The 18,615-nt window shown below is 37.7% G+C and overlaps 1 protein-coding gene across 1 annotated transcript in view; it reads right to left on the minus strand.

The window, feature by feature from the left end:
• Window positions 1-4,915: 4,915 nt before the first annotated feature.
• The window catches only part of ARMC1 (armadillo repeat containing 1), a 34,198-nt gene continuing 20,498 nt past the window's right edge, over window positions 4,916-18,615 (minus strand). Inside the window, exons 4-7 of the mRNA XM_079300026.1 lie at window positions 10,693-10,882; window positions 7,422-7,538; window positions 7,264-7,338; window positions 4,916-6,748 (exon numbers count right to left, since the gene is read on the minus strand). Coding sequence (XP_079156152.1) covers window positions 6,557-6,748; window positions 7,264-7,338; window positions 7,422-7,538; window positions 10,693-10,882 — 574 coding nt within the window. The 3' untranslated portion in view covers window positions 4,916-6,556. The remainder of the gene's footprint in view (window positions 6,749-7,263; window positions 7,339-7,421; window positions 7,539-10,692; window positions 10,883-18,615) is intronic.

Genomic DNA, 18,615 nt, shown 5'->3' on the forward strand with positions numbered 1-18,615 from the left:
TTCACTGAATTGCAACTGACTATTCAGCTTTACCTGCATCAGGTTCATTATACTGGGGGTGGTATGTGTGGAAGGCTGAAGAAAAAGGAAAACAGCACAATATGGCATTCTTAACTTCTTTAGCCAGCCACACAAATATGAACCACAAACATAATATTAGAGAGGGTGTGACTTCTGAGACATCCCAGGTGAAGAACTAGCCATTGCCAACTTTCATTTACAGGTTTCTAGCTTTGAAGAGGCTAACACACACCTATTTGATAATAATCACTGAGAAATTATGTTTCAAGAAGCTGTTTTCACAATGAAGGCTTATATACAAAAAACTATTTACTTTTTTTTCTTAGAACAAAATTTTGCAGAATGGCAGAGAATTTTCATTGTTGAAGCTATAACAATGAAAGAGGCTTCAAAATCCAGTCACTATTTATTTTATATTTGCTTAGCCTGTTGAAACGTTGGAATATAATTTCATTTAAACAGCAGGAGTATCCTTCAAGCACATGTAATTTACTGCTGCAAACAGCAATGCATTTATACACCAGAACATCTATACATATGGAGAAACAAAAGCAGCTACATTGACTGTAACAGTAAGATTGCTTCAGCAACCTAAATGACAGAGTTAATGCTCACCTATGTTAAATGGCTGCTATTTCCCTATTATAGTGGGTGATACATCTTCATTGTTTCAGTAATGTAGCCAACAATTGAGAGCTAAGTAGTAGCCACACTTCACCTTCAGTAAGCTTTACAGGTATTTTATATGCAAAGAAATAGACTCCTTAAAATATGCCATTTACTACATCCCACTGAATTACAGTGTATAAACAATAATGGTTATTTGCTAAAACATTACAGCACATATTTGTTGTAGCAAAGGAGGTAAAGCCATGAAATCCAAGGACAACGTATAAGCTTTTAGTTTTATACTGAGATTATGAACCTGAATGGCACTGTCAATACTGAATGTGGAACTTCCATAAGAATAATACAGGGATTTACAATCAAAAATCCATTATGGCAGTTTAAGGTTGTATTAAAAAAAAAAAAAAATCTTGCAGTAATGCAAGTTAAATCCTCACCTTTAGACAGTATCATGTAAAGCTAAATTAGCACTGTTCCTCTGGCCAGGAGGAGCAGCCTTTTGCGGATAAAATGTCTCTTTGCCTGTGCATTACCTTCCAGCTTCCTTCCACTCCCTCCAAGCCTTCCCAAAACCAGGACTGCCTGTGCTGGATCATCTACCTACCCTCTAAAGGTAAATACCAAACAATACACCATGGATACTTGTCCAGCAAAGGAACCATGGCCAAAAGGTCACAGCACAAAAGGGACACTTTGGTGTGCTATCACTCTCCACCTGCGCTATATACAGGGGTAGGAAGGGAGTTTAACCAAAACATGCACTTGAAAAGTAATTAAAAAGAAATATCAAACTTATATAAGATATATATGGGAGTTTAGAAAGGAGACAATACCTCATTAGAGAAATGTTAAATTACATAAATTAATTACATTAATTGCTGGAAAGAGAACAAATACAACAGTCAGGGTGGTGTTTAACTGGGCGAAAGCAGATGCCTTGGGCACCTTGTGCAGGCAGCACTGCTGAAATAGATCATGTTATGCAAAGTTTTTGAAATATACACAAAGATAGCTGCTTTTTAAAAAACAATTCAAAAGGGTATTTGTTACCAAAAGTTCTTTGCTACCTAGAACTTCAATAAATCAGTAAGGACTATTTTGAAATGAGAATTGCCTTTCGACATCCTGATGCAGCAAACATATAACTCAATAAGGAAAGTTGCTTGTGACAGGTTTGACTTTCCTTCTCCAGCCCAGAGAAGTTGAAAGTGCAAAGGTCCCTCTTAAAATGGAAAGCGTTTCAGTTTATTTATGAAGTGAAGCATGAACTAAGAATCTGAGACAGCTCACAAAATTTTGCACTTCCTAAGATTCCTGAGCAATTTGGGTAAACAGATTCTGTTGTGCAGTCTGGAAAATGAGGCCAGTAGAAAAACCCTTTTGTAAAGACCTTGTGTTATGTATGATCATATGTCTGTGGGATCTTAGGTGTGAACTGTGTGCCAGCTGCTCCCCACTAGCTCACCGTGGGCTCATGGGGGATCTCGCTCTCCCTTCCCACCAGCAAACGTCCAGAGGGGCAGCTCCCACTGAGAAGCTGACACAGCAACTCCCTGCAAGAGTGGGTTAGGATGCCATAACCCTGAAGGACATCAAAGAGGTTTGAAACAGCAAAGTATTACCTCAAACAGTACCCCCTTACTTTTTGTATTTAAACTTAACACGGTGCTCTGACAGGAAATTAAAACAATGCTCCTGTCATATGGTGGGTTTATGGTATTCAGATTTCTATAACTGCTGCTTAAGTGACCTTTGTTATGCCAGTCAGACACATTGCCCTGCACTGCTGGCAGAAGTGCTTCTGACATAAGAAGCTTGGTTTTGCTTGTGATTTTATTCCACTCCTTAGAAACAACAGTCAGAGAACCACAGGCAGCACTGGCTGATCAACCTGAACTGTAGCTACTGGGCAAGTATTAAACAGTGCAGAAATTATTTACCAATTAAGTTCAGTATCTTGGTAGCCATGAAGAGAGAGAGCTGCTAGGAACGTGATCCAGATAGCAGCCTTCAGATCCTAACATAATAAACCACTTTTACCATGACAACTGGCACAAAAAATCTGTTGAAAGTGTGCATCTCCTCTGAGATGTGCTTGCATCTTGAGACTTTTACTGCTTTAAGGGATCTTAATTTATTCCACAGAGGAAGTTCTAACTCTTGCAGTCACTTGCATAGTGCAACATGCACATAAATGAACAGGAACTTGAAGCAGCTTTAAAATAAAATAGTTTCATTCTGATGTGGCACGTGCCAGCTTACAGTTAGACCTAGCTCTCCATGTGTTTTATCTACATACATGCAAAGTTGTGCAAATTTAAATCAGCTTTTTTCAACCCTATCTAAAACCTGCCATGCAGGCTTAACAAAGACCATTGCCTGCTCTCTGTAAACTACAAATTGGACAATTTCTTTTTCTAATAGCTTTATACTGAGCTTGAGAGCAGGAATCTCAACAGGCAGTCACCCCTAGGGCTAATTAGATGCTACACCTCACTGAAGAGCTCTCCAGTGACCCCTCCACTCACTCCCTTTTGCTAGATCATGAGATTTTGGTTTTTCCTGAAAAATTACAATCAGCATCAGAGATGGGTTGAGACTTTATTCTCATCTCTGTTTTCAACCCTTAATTTTAACAGACAGGGGTTGTTAATGTTTTAGGAACTCAAAAGAAATAGGTACAAAGAAACAGGAAAGACTTTATGATCCAGCCTTCTCCCAAAGGAATATGGGAAGAAGTGGTGCTGCTAATTTTTATTAGGTGTGTTTTTAAACTCTGTTAGTTGACAGCTAGAACGTTGTCAGAGGCAAAAAGGAGCACCCACATTTTATTTTATGTTGCAGGCAGTTACAGGAGTACTTCACACCTGCCAGTTTGCATCTGCCTAGGTAGGCAATGTTTTCTTCCAAATTAGCCCTGCTCAGTACCCCCCCTCAGCAGCTTACACAGCCTGTGGCAAAACTCAGCCACATCAGCTATTTTTGTACAGAATAAGCCATAGGTGATTTGGAGTGGGAAAGCCAGAGTATAATGTATTTCATGTACTGTAGAATGCATACAGTGCTTTGACAGCTGCTCACAGAGGCACAGCTATGAGCCTCAATTTTGCCTCTACCTATCCCATCAGCATTTACTCCCTTTATGAGGAAACATGGTAGTGATTATTCCATTATGCTGTACACAGCGATACCCTAGGACAATTCAGGAGCTTCCACCACGATGTAAGCAGTGACTTCCCTGGCAACTTTGCAATGCAATACCAGTGCCATGTCTCCCAGTTCAGCTTCTTTTTAGAAGGCTCTGGTTTTGCAGTAATTCTTTTTTGTCATATCCTTAGGTCAGAGCAAAAGGGTTTTCTTATTCTTTATCTGACCTCTGACAAAGTACAAGCATAAAATTAATGAGTCTGTGCTGTGACTTCCCCCCCTTCCCATTTTATCAAAGAAATTTCTCCAGAAGTATTCATTTTTCTTAATTTCCCTAATGAAATATGACCAACATATCAGTCATTTAAAAAAAACAAAACAAACAACTAATGTCTAAAAACCCCCTTAAGAATGAATTTGAGAGAATATCCTCAAGAATCATCTGCTTACCCGCTTTTTACAGAAACCTTTGTTTGAAATGTAAGCATATTCTACACATATACAAAAGCCCTGCTGTGACATACAGCAAAGGACTCACTAAGACTGGACATCTGCATTCCTCTCTGTTCAAACTAAAGAGGAATAAACTTCTAAAACCACAAGTAGCTTTAAAAAATGCCAGCACATTTAAGAAGGCACCAGATTTTCTTTAGACATTTAAAAAGGCACCAGTCATACTTTATTTAGTTATATTATCCTTTATTATTTTACAATGTATTTCAAAAACTTTTACAGATGCCTTAAACTGTTCTACAAGAGCTGCAATACTGTCATAAAAAGCACACCTACAGACCAAATTCACAAACAAACTGTAATACCTACTGGTATTGAACCATTTATATCCAAAGGGTGTAGTCTTTTAGTAAATAGATGTGCAGTAATGCAAATGCAAACAGATGTTAATGCAGAAAAACAAAACTCTGCATTCATGGCTATAGAACAGAGGACTTTTCAAACACATTTGGTACTGTAACATTCTAGACAGCAATATGAATAGCATTACATATTTAAAGCAATACATGCCCTGAAAAGCCTGTATTTTCAATCTGTGCGTGTAAACCTGAATCAAAAATAAACTAGATATATTAAAAAACATGAGACATCTAGTCTGCCAACAAGATTTTGTTGTTTTTTTTTCTTAAAATGACAATTAACCTGGGTGGGTGAACTCTGACCTGCATTATTATTATTATTATTTATTATTTTACATTATCATATCCTCAGCATTTCTGTAGTACTATGACAGCCTGTGGGGTTTTTTATTTATTCCTTGTGCATGGGCACAGGCGAATAACTTTGATGCATTAAATTTCTTTTCTGAGTCTCCAAGTGGTAAATATGATTCATATTATAGCAAATACATTACCACAAAAAAAGCACTGTATAATGAAGTTTATAACATGTTTCAAAGTTCTCAGCTGTATTTCTCTGGTGCAACAAAGCAGGGGCATTGCAGCTTTCAAGCACTGTGTATTGAATCCTCTCAAGCACAGTGTTTACTAACAGCTCAGATATATGTTATTCTCTACCTACAGAAGTTCTGCTTTTATTATCACTTCTGCTCACAGGAATTACTAAGACATCTTTAAACTTATACTGTCTGTAAGTTACAGGGCAAAGCCAATTGTTTACATATGTTTTTAAGCCAAGCTGATGTATCTTCATGGGAGTCTGAAAGACATTGGGAGGAAACAGTAATTGCATATTGGGATTGTTAGGGGGAAACAAACAAAAGGAGTCAAAATTTACGAGTGTGGCACTGTGGCAAAAGAGGCATCCTGTCCTGCTTTATATTTCAAGTTTAAAGTTTTAGTTACCATTAAATATTTCCTAACAGTAAACACCATTTCTTAATCAAATATAGTCTACATTCCTCTATTCTCTGCAGGCAGAGCTGCAATGGGTCATCACTACATTAGACCATAGCTTTTTCTGCTAGTCTTCCCAGCTAGCCTAAACAGCAGTCAGTGGTATTTATTAGTTATATATATGTGTGTATATATATATATATATCAGTCAGTCACACCCATCATTACAAATATGTTCTAGTTTATTTACTGTACAATGTATGTATACATACTTGTGTTATTTCAGTCCCTTTTTTCTTATCTTAAGCACTCCAATGGTTAAGGGCAGGCTGGGAAAAAATCAATATACATAAAAGGGCTACACATTTCAAGTCTGTAGTGATTCTAGTTTAACAGCAAAAGGGGGTCCTTGTGCTCATGCTGTGAACACAGCTGGCAAAAAAGCCAAAAAATAGAGGCAGACTGTATTTTTCTCTGGAGTCAAAATCTAGAAAATTGAACAAACAATGTTAGTCTGAAGGGATGTAGAAATGAAAAGGGCATTTCATTCAATGTACAACTGGAACTATTAAGAATTTTCTTTCACAGAGGCCCTGAGACAAGTTGAATGGATTCTCTCTACATGTGTTTCACGTGAAGTCAAACTTAACTTAAAGCTCTATAGGTATAGCATAAACATTTGGTATATAACAGTGGACCCATTTTTAAAAAGTGAAGCAATAAAAATCTACATGAAAAACTAATGAAGGAACAATTTGATTGGAGGCCTCTGTCCTTTGACCCCTGCCCTATCAGGCTAAACGTCCAATAAAATGTAAAATGCAGCATAGGTTTGCTTAATCTAAAATTTTTGTGATGATTTATTGCAAATTGCACTTGGCAGTTCACCACACCAATGGAAAACTGGCCCCCTTGTTGGTTCATTCACACAGTCTTTCAACACCAAATACAAGTCACCAGTAGAAAGATCGTGATAGAAAGTTTGCTGCTGTGCTGAGCCAGCTTGCTGCACCTTCTGGGTGTGACCCAACACGAGACACTGCTTTGTCCTGCTCCTTAGTAGGGCTCTCATCTTCTGGCAAATACTCAGGTAGATCTGTGTTCTGCTCTACTTCCACTGGAGTATCTTGGAACGGAACTAGCATCTGGCAAAATACAACAGATTAAAATTATGTCCAATGTTGTAGCTTAAAAGAATGAATCAAAGTTATAATACGTACATGTTCAGGGAGACAGGCATGCACATTGTGAGACACACCTCCCCTACCATGCTTAGAAGATACACAAGAAAAGTTTCAGATTTATAGGGAAGAGAAACTATCAGGTAAATACAAACTACCTTTTAGCGTAGTTGTGAAACAAAAGCATATCAGCAACTCCAACCAAGAAAACCCACCATATTTACTGTGATCCTTTTCATATAATTATGGAGAAAATCAATTACAGTATTTCTGTCATTCTTCTGAACAGTAATTTCTTTATAACTGTTCTATGGATTCATATCCTAACATAGCATTCCCTTGATTCCCCTTGTACTGGTTGTGTAACACTCACACTTAAAAATTTTTGCCTACTATCAGATGTTATTGGCACAGAGGTGTCAATATGTAAGATATAGCCGAGCTGTAACAATTGGTATTTGTAAAGATACAGATCCTACCTCCTCACCACTTTCACTTTTCACAACTTGCTGTGCCTTCATAACTTTGGTTGATGCTATTGCCGTTGCCAGTGCCTACAAAAGCACAGGAAAAAAGGAAGAGCTCAGTGCAAAAGAATGCAATAATGTGAGGATCTGGAGGGCTACAAAGTACTTACCTCTGCTTTTAAATCTGAGCGAATTCGGACCACACACCTCTGAACAGCCATTTGAAAGGTAAAACTAATAACACCTTTAATTTTCAACAAGGCTTCTTCACAAAGATTCCTTCGAGACTGAAAAACAAAGTCCCAGAACTAAAAAATATACCATGCAAAAATGCTCACAATTAATTGTTAAGGTGTTTCTGTATGTCTAAAAGCAAATGGTTACAAAAATGTGGTTGAGTAACAGAAAAACTAAGACTTACATTTTAGTATACAAATATTAGATTCATGCCACAAAAGAAAAATTTGCTTACACTTTAGAAGTCAAAGAAGGATGGAATCAACTGTAAATAATTAGAGAAAAGTGCTGAAAAGCAAAGAATGTTTTTCTCCATGTGATCAGCTAAACAGTCCCCTCTGGTTAAGTTCTGATTGACTGAAGTGCTCATTGATGAGTAGTTAGTGTTTAAGTTGCTATTTATCAGACACCTTGGCTCCATACTGACTGAATGCATCAAAGCAGCTGCTGTATCTTGCAGCTGCTTCATCTGTGGCAGCTCACAGACATCATGGCATAGCAAACACTTAATTCTTATTTTAAAGGGAAAGTATTTGGTTGATAACCCACATAGTGCTATGTTTAAAGCAAGTGACATCACCTACTGTGCTGTAACATTACATTGACCCATACCACTTTTAATATTTGCACAAGATGGTTGCAACAAAAAGAATTAAAGTCTACTTGGAGAGACTGTTAGCACAGAAGGGGATAAAAAAAGATGGACTGTATCAGAAATAAACTGACAGCCTTTACAGTGGTTTAAAATAATGATACAGTTAACTTTTCTTTTTCTGCAAGATTTTAAATAATTATTTTGAAGTATATTTGCATTAGTTACCAAATAATCACTAGTTGTATGCACAATAAGCAAATTAAATTATTTTAATCTCTAGAAGAATGAATAGAAGCACATTAGGATTTTTTTTAGCAGCTTAGCATGTATATTGAAACAATTCATTTGTGTAAGTTTATGTATTGAAATAGCTAACATTTCTGCATTTTCCAACAAATAACTTTGTCAGATAGGCTATCTTTCCCATTCAAAGGAAATATTTGATGCAAAGATAGGCTGTCTTACACAGGTGAAAGCTGAAACTACTTCTAGACACAGGAAGCAACACTTTCATAGCTTCTTAACCTAAAAATATATATTCATATTTGGGTGTGTAGCAATTCTGTGACAGAATTCAGCTTTTTACCCTTAAGATCCCAGGTTTTTCAGTGATAAGATAACTGGTATATCATTTCTTAAAACACAAAACTTATTAAGGTCCACAGAAACTCCTTAAAAAGCTGGTAGCTTGGCAGCTATCAGCTTTGCTGCACAGACATACTTTGCAAAAGATATTTGACTGGCAGATAGCCACAAACCCCAGCAATCCACAACTATCATCTTTCAGCATAGTACTGCTGAAGCATGGGCACAGGCAAAATTTAGGTTATTTCCTTATACACCAAACCCTGATTACCATGCCCCTCACAAACACTACTAAAATGTACAGACTAGAAAACTGACTGAGGGGTATGCCACAAACTCCTGAGTTACTGCCTTGTTTTTTACCTTTATCACCAAATTTGATTAGTAGACCTTAAAGTTAAAATACCTGACAACACATTAAACAAAAAATAACCTTTCCCCTCTCTTCCTAAATCAATATCTACTATTTGAGGTTTCGAAATCCACAAGCATTGGTGGGATCTGCAACCATTTCTACCAGCAGCTTCCATTTACAAATGTAAATGACTGAGAACACCATGTCTAAAGCTCTGTGCTTACTCACTATGCCTTCTCAAACTCATACATGCAACCTAATCTCTGCTACTTAAGTCAGGAATAAACTATTGAATGAAACTAAATGGCTTTTCTTGCCCACAAGTTTTATTACCCTTCCAATCCCAACTTCTCATAACATTTAAAACAGCATTACAAGGATATTTAATTTCTGGTGGGCACCTCTTAACATTTAATCATCTGATGAAATACAGAGCTACATACACCAGTTATCTCAGCCTCTGCACAGACAGATTTTCCTTTAACAACAAGCTAGGAAAACATGCTGGCGTGATCTACCTGCAGTTCTGCTGTCTAGAGATCACTGTCTAAATTCTCTATGGTTTTTCACAATACCTTTAAACTTTGGAGAGAGAAAACTCCACAAATATTGCTAAGTTCCATTTGCTCAAAACAAAGACATGCTTTTAAGACAGAATTGGACTACAGGCAAAATATCTAAACTCATGAAGCAGAAGTAGAAGAAATTTCTTGCTTGGAGATACCTGTGAACAAACAAATCAACTACAAGCTTAAAAACAACAGCTTACAGGACTGAATTAAAAACATTTTACAGAGCAGAAAAGCCAATGGTGTTGACAAAGCACTGCCTTTCTAGACAGAGCAAATGCTGGAAGGCCAAAACTGTAAAAAATATTTGTATAAAGTGAGCTAGAACAGCATGTTATTTCTAAAGGAATTAACTATGGTCTTATGAAAACAGAACAGTGGGTATGCTGTTGGTAAACTGGGCCCGTGGACATGCTTACTTGGCAGAATGCAAAGCACCAAAGCAAAGGATCAGGTTTGATCATTTAAAATGGGTACAAAACTGAAAGATACAGAGTCCGGAGGGCACTTGTGGATAATGCTTAAACAGCCTACATGCTGTTTGGCAGCCGTAAAAAGGCAAACATGGCCCTGGGGTGTTATCTACAGGGGTATGGTAGATAAATCTGTAGAAGTTATTCTGACATTACATAAAGACTCAGTGAGACCTCATTAATTCAAATGCCATTCTGGTCACTACAGTAGAAAAGATCTCACAGACAATGGGAAGATGCAGCAAAACCAACTCAAAGAAAACACAGCATTTCTAAATTAGGAATTAAGAAAAACACCCTAGTGTCTGAAATCTCTCATAACTAAATGGAAACTCTTTTTAGATAAACACATACAACCACAAGAGATCCTTAAGTAAAAAATACTGAGGGCAACTTGTTTATTTCTTGAAAAACCATCATGAAAACTGCCTTAAAACATCTTCTTTAGGTATTCTGAGTAAGCTCAATTTACACAAGATTTTATATAAATCTCATGCTTCAAAATACAATTCAGAGAAATTGCTGACAATTGACAATGTCACACAAGGAGCCTGACTGGGTTTCTGGGGTTAAACTAAATCTCAGTACAGCATGCCTTATTTACAGCAGCTCTGAAGGTTTCCTTACCGAATCATCAAGGCCATCTATATGCAGAACCACTGTCTTGGCACGCTTATTTGTGCTGCCCAGGAAAAACTGTGCTTTCCGCCGACGATAGTTCATCTCATTCACATTGTCCATGTCTGACATGTTGGAAGACTGAAGGATATCATAGACCTCAGAAGCCAGAAGTTTAGTTTCTCCTGGTGTAGTGGTCCTTAAAAAAAAAAACAAAACAAAACAGGAACAAAGATTTCCAAGTAGTTATTTTCACATTAGTACTGCAAAAAACTCTTGATTACATCCTGCACCTGGAATATTTCATGTGGTACAGTCAAGACATGGCAAAAATGTTAAGTGGGGAGAGCAGAAATTGGGTAAAACTATTTTCTTTTCCTGATTCCAATTTTTGTGTAGATTTGTTGATTCCATGCTCATTATAAACAGGATTATAATCCTGTCTGTCTTCAAACAACATGGACAGTTTACATCAGTTTGACAGTTACAAGCCAACCATGGTAGTACACAGTCAGTGCTCCACTGTTACTTTGCGTTGAGCTTTATTTTTTTTTATAAAAAAACTTCTCCAGTTGCCTTGCGACATGCTTTGTTTCTCACTTTCCTTGCTACATAATAAAAATAATTTCTCTGTAGAACTGGCATCTTTCCAAATGTTTTCTTCTCCAAAGTTACAGAGCATCAGCAGCACAACAGAAATACAAATTTTCTTGAGGAATACAAAGGGCTATTCCTGATTAGACTAAAATTTATGGTATGAATTATACGATAGCATTTTTTTTTAGATAGAAAAAAAGTAAATAACAGATTCAGCATATATTGAATTCTTATGATTAATTAAAACTAATTTTAATAAGGTACTAATATAAATCTGTTTTCCAAATTCAGCCCTGTTTTAATTATGCCAGTGATTTAAAGCTCTGTGTAGAAACAAAATTATTACTGCATCAACTTGCAATTCATCTTAAAATGATGAATGACAGCTTTGCTGCTTTGTTTAGCAAACACTAAGTAAGTAACAAGTACCTTTAGATTTATTTTTTTTTTTATTCGACTTCCTTAATTACCAGACATTAAACACATTTTCCATCCTACCATATGGACAAGAGAGAACACTAAAGCAACCATGTTAGGAGTTCTTGGCTTGTGGGGGGTCTCAGCTAGCCTTTTTTGTTAACTTCTCTGCACCTTGTTTTGAACAGCACCCATTTGGAAAGGAAAATGTCAGCTCTTGTGATAATTCAGTAGATTAACAACATTCAAAGGGGGAAAAAAAAGAAAAATAAAGTGGCAATAAGGAAATAACCAAGACCTAGGAAGGGAAAGCATTCCAACATATGTTCAGTTTTAAATACACACTTTCCTATGCAGAAAAATCGCTTACGTTAATTCACAGAAACAAGTGCTGGGAACTCACAAATACTTCAACTTTATCCTTCCATAATATATTAGACAAAGTAATAGAACTGATGAAAAGCCATGCAACTGGATACCTTGAGGTAGTAATAAATAAGCTTTTGCTAAAGTGATCGCTAATCAAGAGATTAAGGAATTAATCCAACTATTAGTTTTGCCAATTTTTTTCAACAACAATCCTACCCACATAGAGTGATTTACAATGGGGTTTTATTTTTTGCTAAGTTTAAATACAGCTCACTAAGTAAACTATTGCCACCATTCCACCTACAGCACCCACTATGTAGTTGGTAAGGGGTTTTGCTTTAAAACAATTGTACTGTTGCATCACAGAGCTAAGAAAAAAGTAAAAAAGAAAAATGAGAAATAAAGCATCCTTCATATTTGCCTTAATACATATGTGTGTATATAGATGCATATATACACATATCTACACAAAAGAAAGAATTTAAAGCTGTTACTATGTCATAAAATATTCAAGCACCTAAAAGCAAAAAATCAAGTGATTTTCATACATGTTTTATTCTCCCAACGTTACAGTTGGGAGTTCTTGAAAACTAATGACCTGCTATTAACTGCACAACTGAAACAACCTGTTGACTTTAAAGCACAAAGTTGGGTCTTACTTGATACAGCTATTTAAAGATCTTCCTAAAACAAGTGTATACTGGTAAAAATTTATGTGCATACACATAAACACACACACTCAAACAAGATACTCAGATAATTTCCTGTATTTTTCCGAACAGAGGATTACCACTACCACTAAATTACCCCTATTTCCTTAAAAAAACCCAAACCAAACTAAAACAAAAAACCAACAAAAACAAATGCAAGACTTCAATCTTATTTAAAGAGAATCAGTAATAAGCAACTGACTGTATAATAAAAAGCAGCAAGAAAATCAGACACTACAGTACAAGGGCAAGGACAATGGTTGCCACTTAGAAATATCAGATTGTAAAACAATCCCAAGTGAAGGTATACACCAGTTTTACTCTGCAGAAACAAAATACTAAACTTTCAGCAACTCAGTTAAACAAAGATGACAAAAATTCCTAGCCAAACCTTCTACAATTTAAAATATAGTGGTAAAATACATGAATGCAAGTTTTCAGCAACCTGTTACTTTCACTAAAGCAATTTCTACAGCAGCCATTAAAATAATAAAAATCTTTATGTCTTATTATCAGATTAGATAAAAGGAAATTTTTTATCATGAGCGTGGTGAAACACTGGCAGAGATTGCCAATAGAAACAGTAGATGCCCTATCCCTGGAACCATTCAATGTCAAACTGGATGATTCAGTTGCAGATATCCCTGCTCATGGCAGGGGGTTTGGATTAGAGAATCTTTAAAGGTCCCTTCCAACCCAAACTATGATCTTTAAGGGAAAAAAAACAAAACAAAACCTTATCTGGAAGCAAGTATAATAAACCCTCTTGGCTGCAAAACCAAGGTGATGTTTAATGGCAAGCCTGTTTCCTTACATACTATATTGCTAATAAAAACAAATACAATGAAACTGCACATAATATTAAACCACAGAACAGTTGAAGTTATTTTTTTAACTACTGTAACTCACAGGCTGTGGTTTTGTTGCCTAAATTGAGAAAACTGTAGAAGAGTTCTGAGGGCACTGACACCAGCCCTCTCAGCACTGTGTATCAGCAGTTTCAGGTAGCACTGCCCACAGCTGTCTGACCCAGCCTCCTGCCACCATCAGAACAGCACAAATGAACTTGCTCGTTCTCCCTCTCCCACTCCAGTGTAGCACTTCAGTCACCACTCAAGGTGCAGGTGCACACTATGAAGTCACTGCACAGCTAGAGCTTGATTAAAAACAATCCATCATTGGAACAATCTCACCAAGCTACACAGTACAGCCCCCATTGCTGGAGGTTTCCAAGACACAGCCGGACAGGGCACAAGATAGTCTCATCTAGGTCCCCTTTCCCAAGAAAGGTTGGACCAGATCATCTTTTGAGGTCCCTTCCAAGCCAGGCTGTTCTGTGATTCCATGACTAGTGTTCTGCTAGGGAAACGGTAGTACCTACTTAGAGCAGAGTAACAGTTGGCAAGAGTTGGTTACCATCTCTTTTAGAGGCGGCAACATCTTACATTACTTCAGCAAGATTAGAAGATGTCTGTCAAAAACACAACTCTTCAGTTTTGACTGTCTTCCTGAATTCCTGTCATCCTAGATTGCTGCCTGTCCTTCCATTATGTTCACCCAAGGCTGGCTGTATAAGAAATACGAACACAGAATCCAAGTGGCACGTGCTGTATCTGTCAGAAGATGATACAAGAAATAGTTCTCATTTTCTACACTATTAAAAATAACTTTTTAAACATGGTCCAAGTGCTGCAGAGGTTTTATTAGCATAGCAAGACATTTTTTAAAGTTTTAGCTAACCTTAAAGGACATGAAAACTTGTGGCTACAACTCAAAGTGTGTGTGATATGGACAGAGTATGGATGCTTGGCAAGAATGTGTAAGCAGTGAACAGCATTACAATTATAAAACTAGCATGTGACTGAAGAACACTCACAGCATCATAAACCATAATAGAAGGGCACGACAACCTTCCTAGCATAGCTTCATCTGATGCAAAGGTAATAGAGACTCAGTTTCTTCTTTTAGGGGAAGCACAAAGACTGAGAAAGACTAATATGGTGATTTTCCCCTTTTAGAGAAGGGGACATAAATAAGTTTATACATATATACATGGAGGCATGAGTGTGTAAAATATAATCTTATCCTTTTTTAAGCTGTAATATTTTATGTTTCTTTTTAAAAATAAACGCTTATGCATACTTGTAAATTACCGATTAACTCCTGCATCAGAGAAAACATGCAACTATAATCCTACTCAAAGTAGAGCAGATCCTGGGCACAAGCACAGGAACTATTACTTGCCTTTCTTTTGAGGCACCCATTGTGCTCTAAAGACACCTTAGCTAAATATTTAACAAACATACTCTACAACAGCATTTCATTACTGTGTTTCTACTGAGTTTATAACTTTGACACAGGAGGTTTCCAGACAAAATAGGGGATTTTTCTTTACTCAAGACTCCATTACATCCCAGACGCTATCAAAAAGAGGTTTATGTCATTTAACTCCAGAAGTTTCACTTCTGTAATAATTCTGCTTTTGGATATACTTGCTCCATTTGTCCACTACCAACAATAAGATGACAAAGTTAATTGTCCATTCATGAAATTTCAAGGCTCTGATAATCTCAGAACCCCTGGGAAGATGATGGAACAAATCTGAAGGTGCCCAGGAAGGGTGAGCCCAGATTCACAAAGAGAAAGTCATGCCTGAGTGCCCCAGGAGCCTTCTACAATGAAACGACTGGCTTCACTGGGATGGGAGAGCAAATGGGTAATGTCTGTTGACACTGGCCCTTACACAATATCCACAGAGAAACTGATGGAGGATGGACTGGCTGACCAGATTGTGATGTGGACTGAAAATTGGCTAGATGGCCAAGCCCAGAAGGTGCCATGAAACCCAGCTGGAGGTCAGTATCTAGAAGTGTACATCAGGGATCAACACCAGGTCCCATTCTGTTCAGCATCTTCATTAATCACAGGGGCACAACAGACCCTTAGCAAGTCTGCAGATAACAAAACAGGAAGGAGTGACAGATACATCCAACAGCTGTGCCAGAGAGACCTCAACAGGCTGGAGAAATGGGCTGACAGGCAGCTCATCAAGTTCAACAAGGGCAAGTGTAAAGACCTGCATCTGGGGAAGAACAGCCCCAGGCACCACTCAGATCAGGCACACTCCCAGAACGAGCAGCTGGAAAGCAGCTTCACAAAGCATCTGTTGGACATGAAGATGAGCATCAGCCAGCAACGTGGCCTTGCAGCAAAGGTTACTGGTTATCCTGGGCTGCATTGGCAGGAGTGCTGGCAGCAGGAAGAGGGAGGTGATCCTGCTCCTTTCATCAGCAGTGGCGAGGCCTCGCCTGGAGTGCTGTGTCCAGATACAGGCTCCCCAGTACACAAGATGTATGAACACACTGCAGAGTCCAGAAAAGGCTCAGGAAGATAATTACAGGGCTGATGAGAGAAGAGAGAGATCTGGGATGGTTGAGTCTAGAGAAGACTCAGGGGAGAGCATATCAATGTACATAAATACCTGAAGGGGATGCAAAAAGGACAAAACCAGGTTCTTTTCAGTGGTGCCCAGTGCCAGGAGCAGAGGCAATGGGCACAAACTGAAAACACTTTTCCACTGTGAAGGTGACTGAGCACTGGAAGATGCCCAGACAGGTTGTAGAGTCTCCATCATTGGAGATACTCAAAAGCTGCCTGGACATGGTTCTGGGAAATATGGTTTAAGTGCCTTTGCCCAAGTAGACAGGAGCTGGACCCATGACCTGCAGAAGTCCTTTCCAATTTCACTCACCTTGTGAGTCTATGAACACATATTGAGAAGGCATTAAGCAAATTCAAACAACAATACAGATGGAGCACATCCAGTATTTTATCTACATGTGGATCTCTAATCTTTCAGGTTAATAATATTTTAGAAGATAGGCTTTTATGTAAGTAAAGCAAAAAATTAATTTTTCTGCCAACTATTTTCCTTACACATTGTCTTCCAGAGTTTTGCATGACAGCTTACATAATTCTAATGCATCTGACAATTAGAAAGACTGATTTCAGAAACTTCTTGCTCTCATATTTAGACTTACAGTTCACTGCTCAGTCCTAAATAGTTTACTCTTAAGGCATCATGAACTAAAGGCAAGACTAGATGCAAAAAGGAAGGCATCATTCTCAAAGTCATTAGAATTTGTCAGTTGGTATTGCTGATGTTTTCACCTTCATAGAATCATCCTTGAATGGTTAAGGTTGGAAGAGGACCCTGAAGATCACCTAGTACCAACCCTCCTGCCATGGGCAGCAACACCTTCAACTAGACCAGGCTGCTCAGAGCTGCATCCAACCTGGCATTGAACACCTTCAGGAATGGTACATCCAAAACTTTCCTAGGCAATCAGTTCCACCTTAGCTTTTAGAAAAATCTAATTACATACAGTCATCATGGAAAAAACATTATTACATCTTATAATAACAACTTAGAAACTTTTAATAATAAACTTAAAAATCCAACAATTCACTGGTTCAAACATGACGTTTATTTTAGGAGAATGCTGCTCCTAGGTTTCTCACTCAAAATATATAACCTCTTCATAATTCTACTTAGTGCAATAACAATTCAGTAAAGAGCATAAAGAGTATAAAGCCAAAGATGAGATCACACAGGCAAGCTAAACAAATATTTTAATCTCAAGTAACTCCACAACATAGAACAAAAAGTCAGTGTATATAAGCTCACTTAGTAATTTACACTGCTACTCTCTTATTTGAATCTGATGCAGTTCAAGAGTATTCAATCTGTAATCTATGGACCAATCTCAGCCTTGTACTGATGGGCCTTTTTTCCCCAGGGTTGCTCAGGAGCAAACAAACCAAAGACAGAGAGAGACCATTCTAGGTTTAGAGCTGAGTATCACTTGCATCTCAAGGCTGACCTGTGGGACTGTCCTGTGCAGAGCCAGGAGTTGAACGTGATGGTCCTTGTGGATCCCCTCCAACTCAGGATATTTTACAATTCTCAGGATACATAGAGAAGAACTACAGCTAATTTATCTTAACTGAGATACCTCTGAGAAGAGGGAAACCAGAGGTAGACTCTATGATTGAACTCATGCCCCAGAACTCTGTTAAGATCCAACCAAGGAATACAACACAGGAAAATGGTACACTTGCAGTACACCACTTACATGACAACACTTTTCACATAGAGGGTATTTGCACTATATATATTTTCAGTTGGCATGACTCCCTAAGTAAGGGAGCACAACATATAGCCTTACAAATCACAAAGACTGTGGTACAGTAAAACAGAAAAGATGCATGTGCATTGTATGGTTCATCACTGTGCTCATGCTCATTAATACCTGGGAAATAATCACAAAGAAAAGACCACCTCTGTAAAAGCAAGGAGAAAAGTAACTAACAGTGGTGAAGGAAAGAAACTCCAAACACAAAACTAAGGAAACAGATCTTGAAGTCTTAAAGCTAGTTCAGGTAAAATTTCCTGTATTGACATCTCAAGGATTTCACACAGCAATGGAAAGTAGTTCCTTAAAGTGCAGCTCTGTTAAGAGAATCCACTACACAATTCAAGTCTAATAAATATGAAGAATTTGAAGAAAGTATCTTCATTAATCAAGTTAAGCCTCCTATATTTGGCAAGACCTCAGTGAATGCCATCCTAAATAACCTACCCCTAATGCAAAACTAAACTCTCTTATTTAATGTAAGAATCCTAAATCTCTGAATGCAACAAAGCACTGAATGCATAATTTTTCTGTCTAAGCACTAGTTTGAGACCTCATTTATAGTGACCCAAGCACCTTTCCAAAAAGTTAGAGAAAACCTATCATCATATAGAAGCAGATATTTTAATTTGATCCCAATCCTT

Source organism: Erithacus rubecula, assembly GCF_903797595.1.
Source record: "Erithacus rubecula genome assembly, chromosome: 3".
In the NCBI taxonomy this organism is placed as follows: domain Eukaryota; kingdom Metazoa; phylum Chordata; class Aves; order Passeriformes; family Muscicapidae; genus Erithacus; species Erithacus rubecula.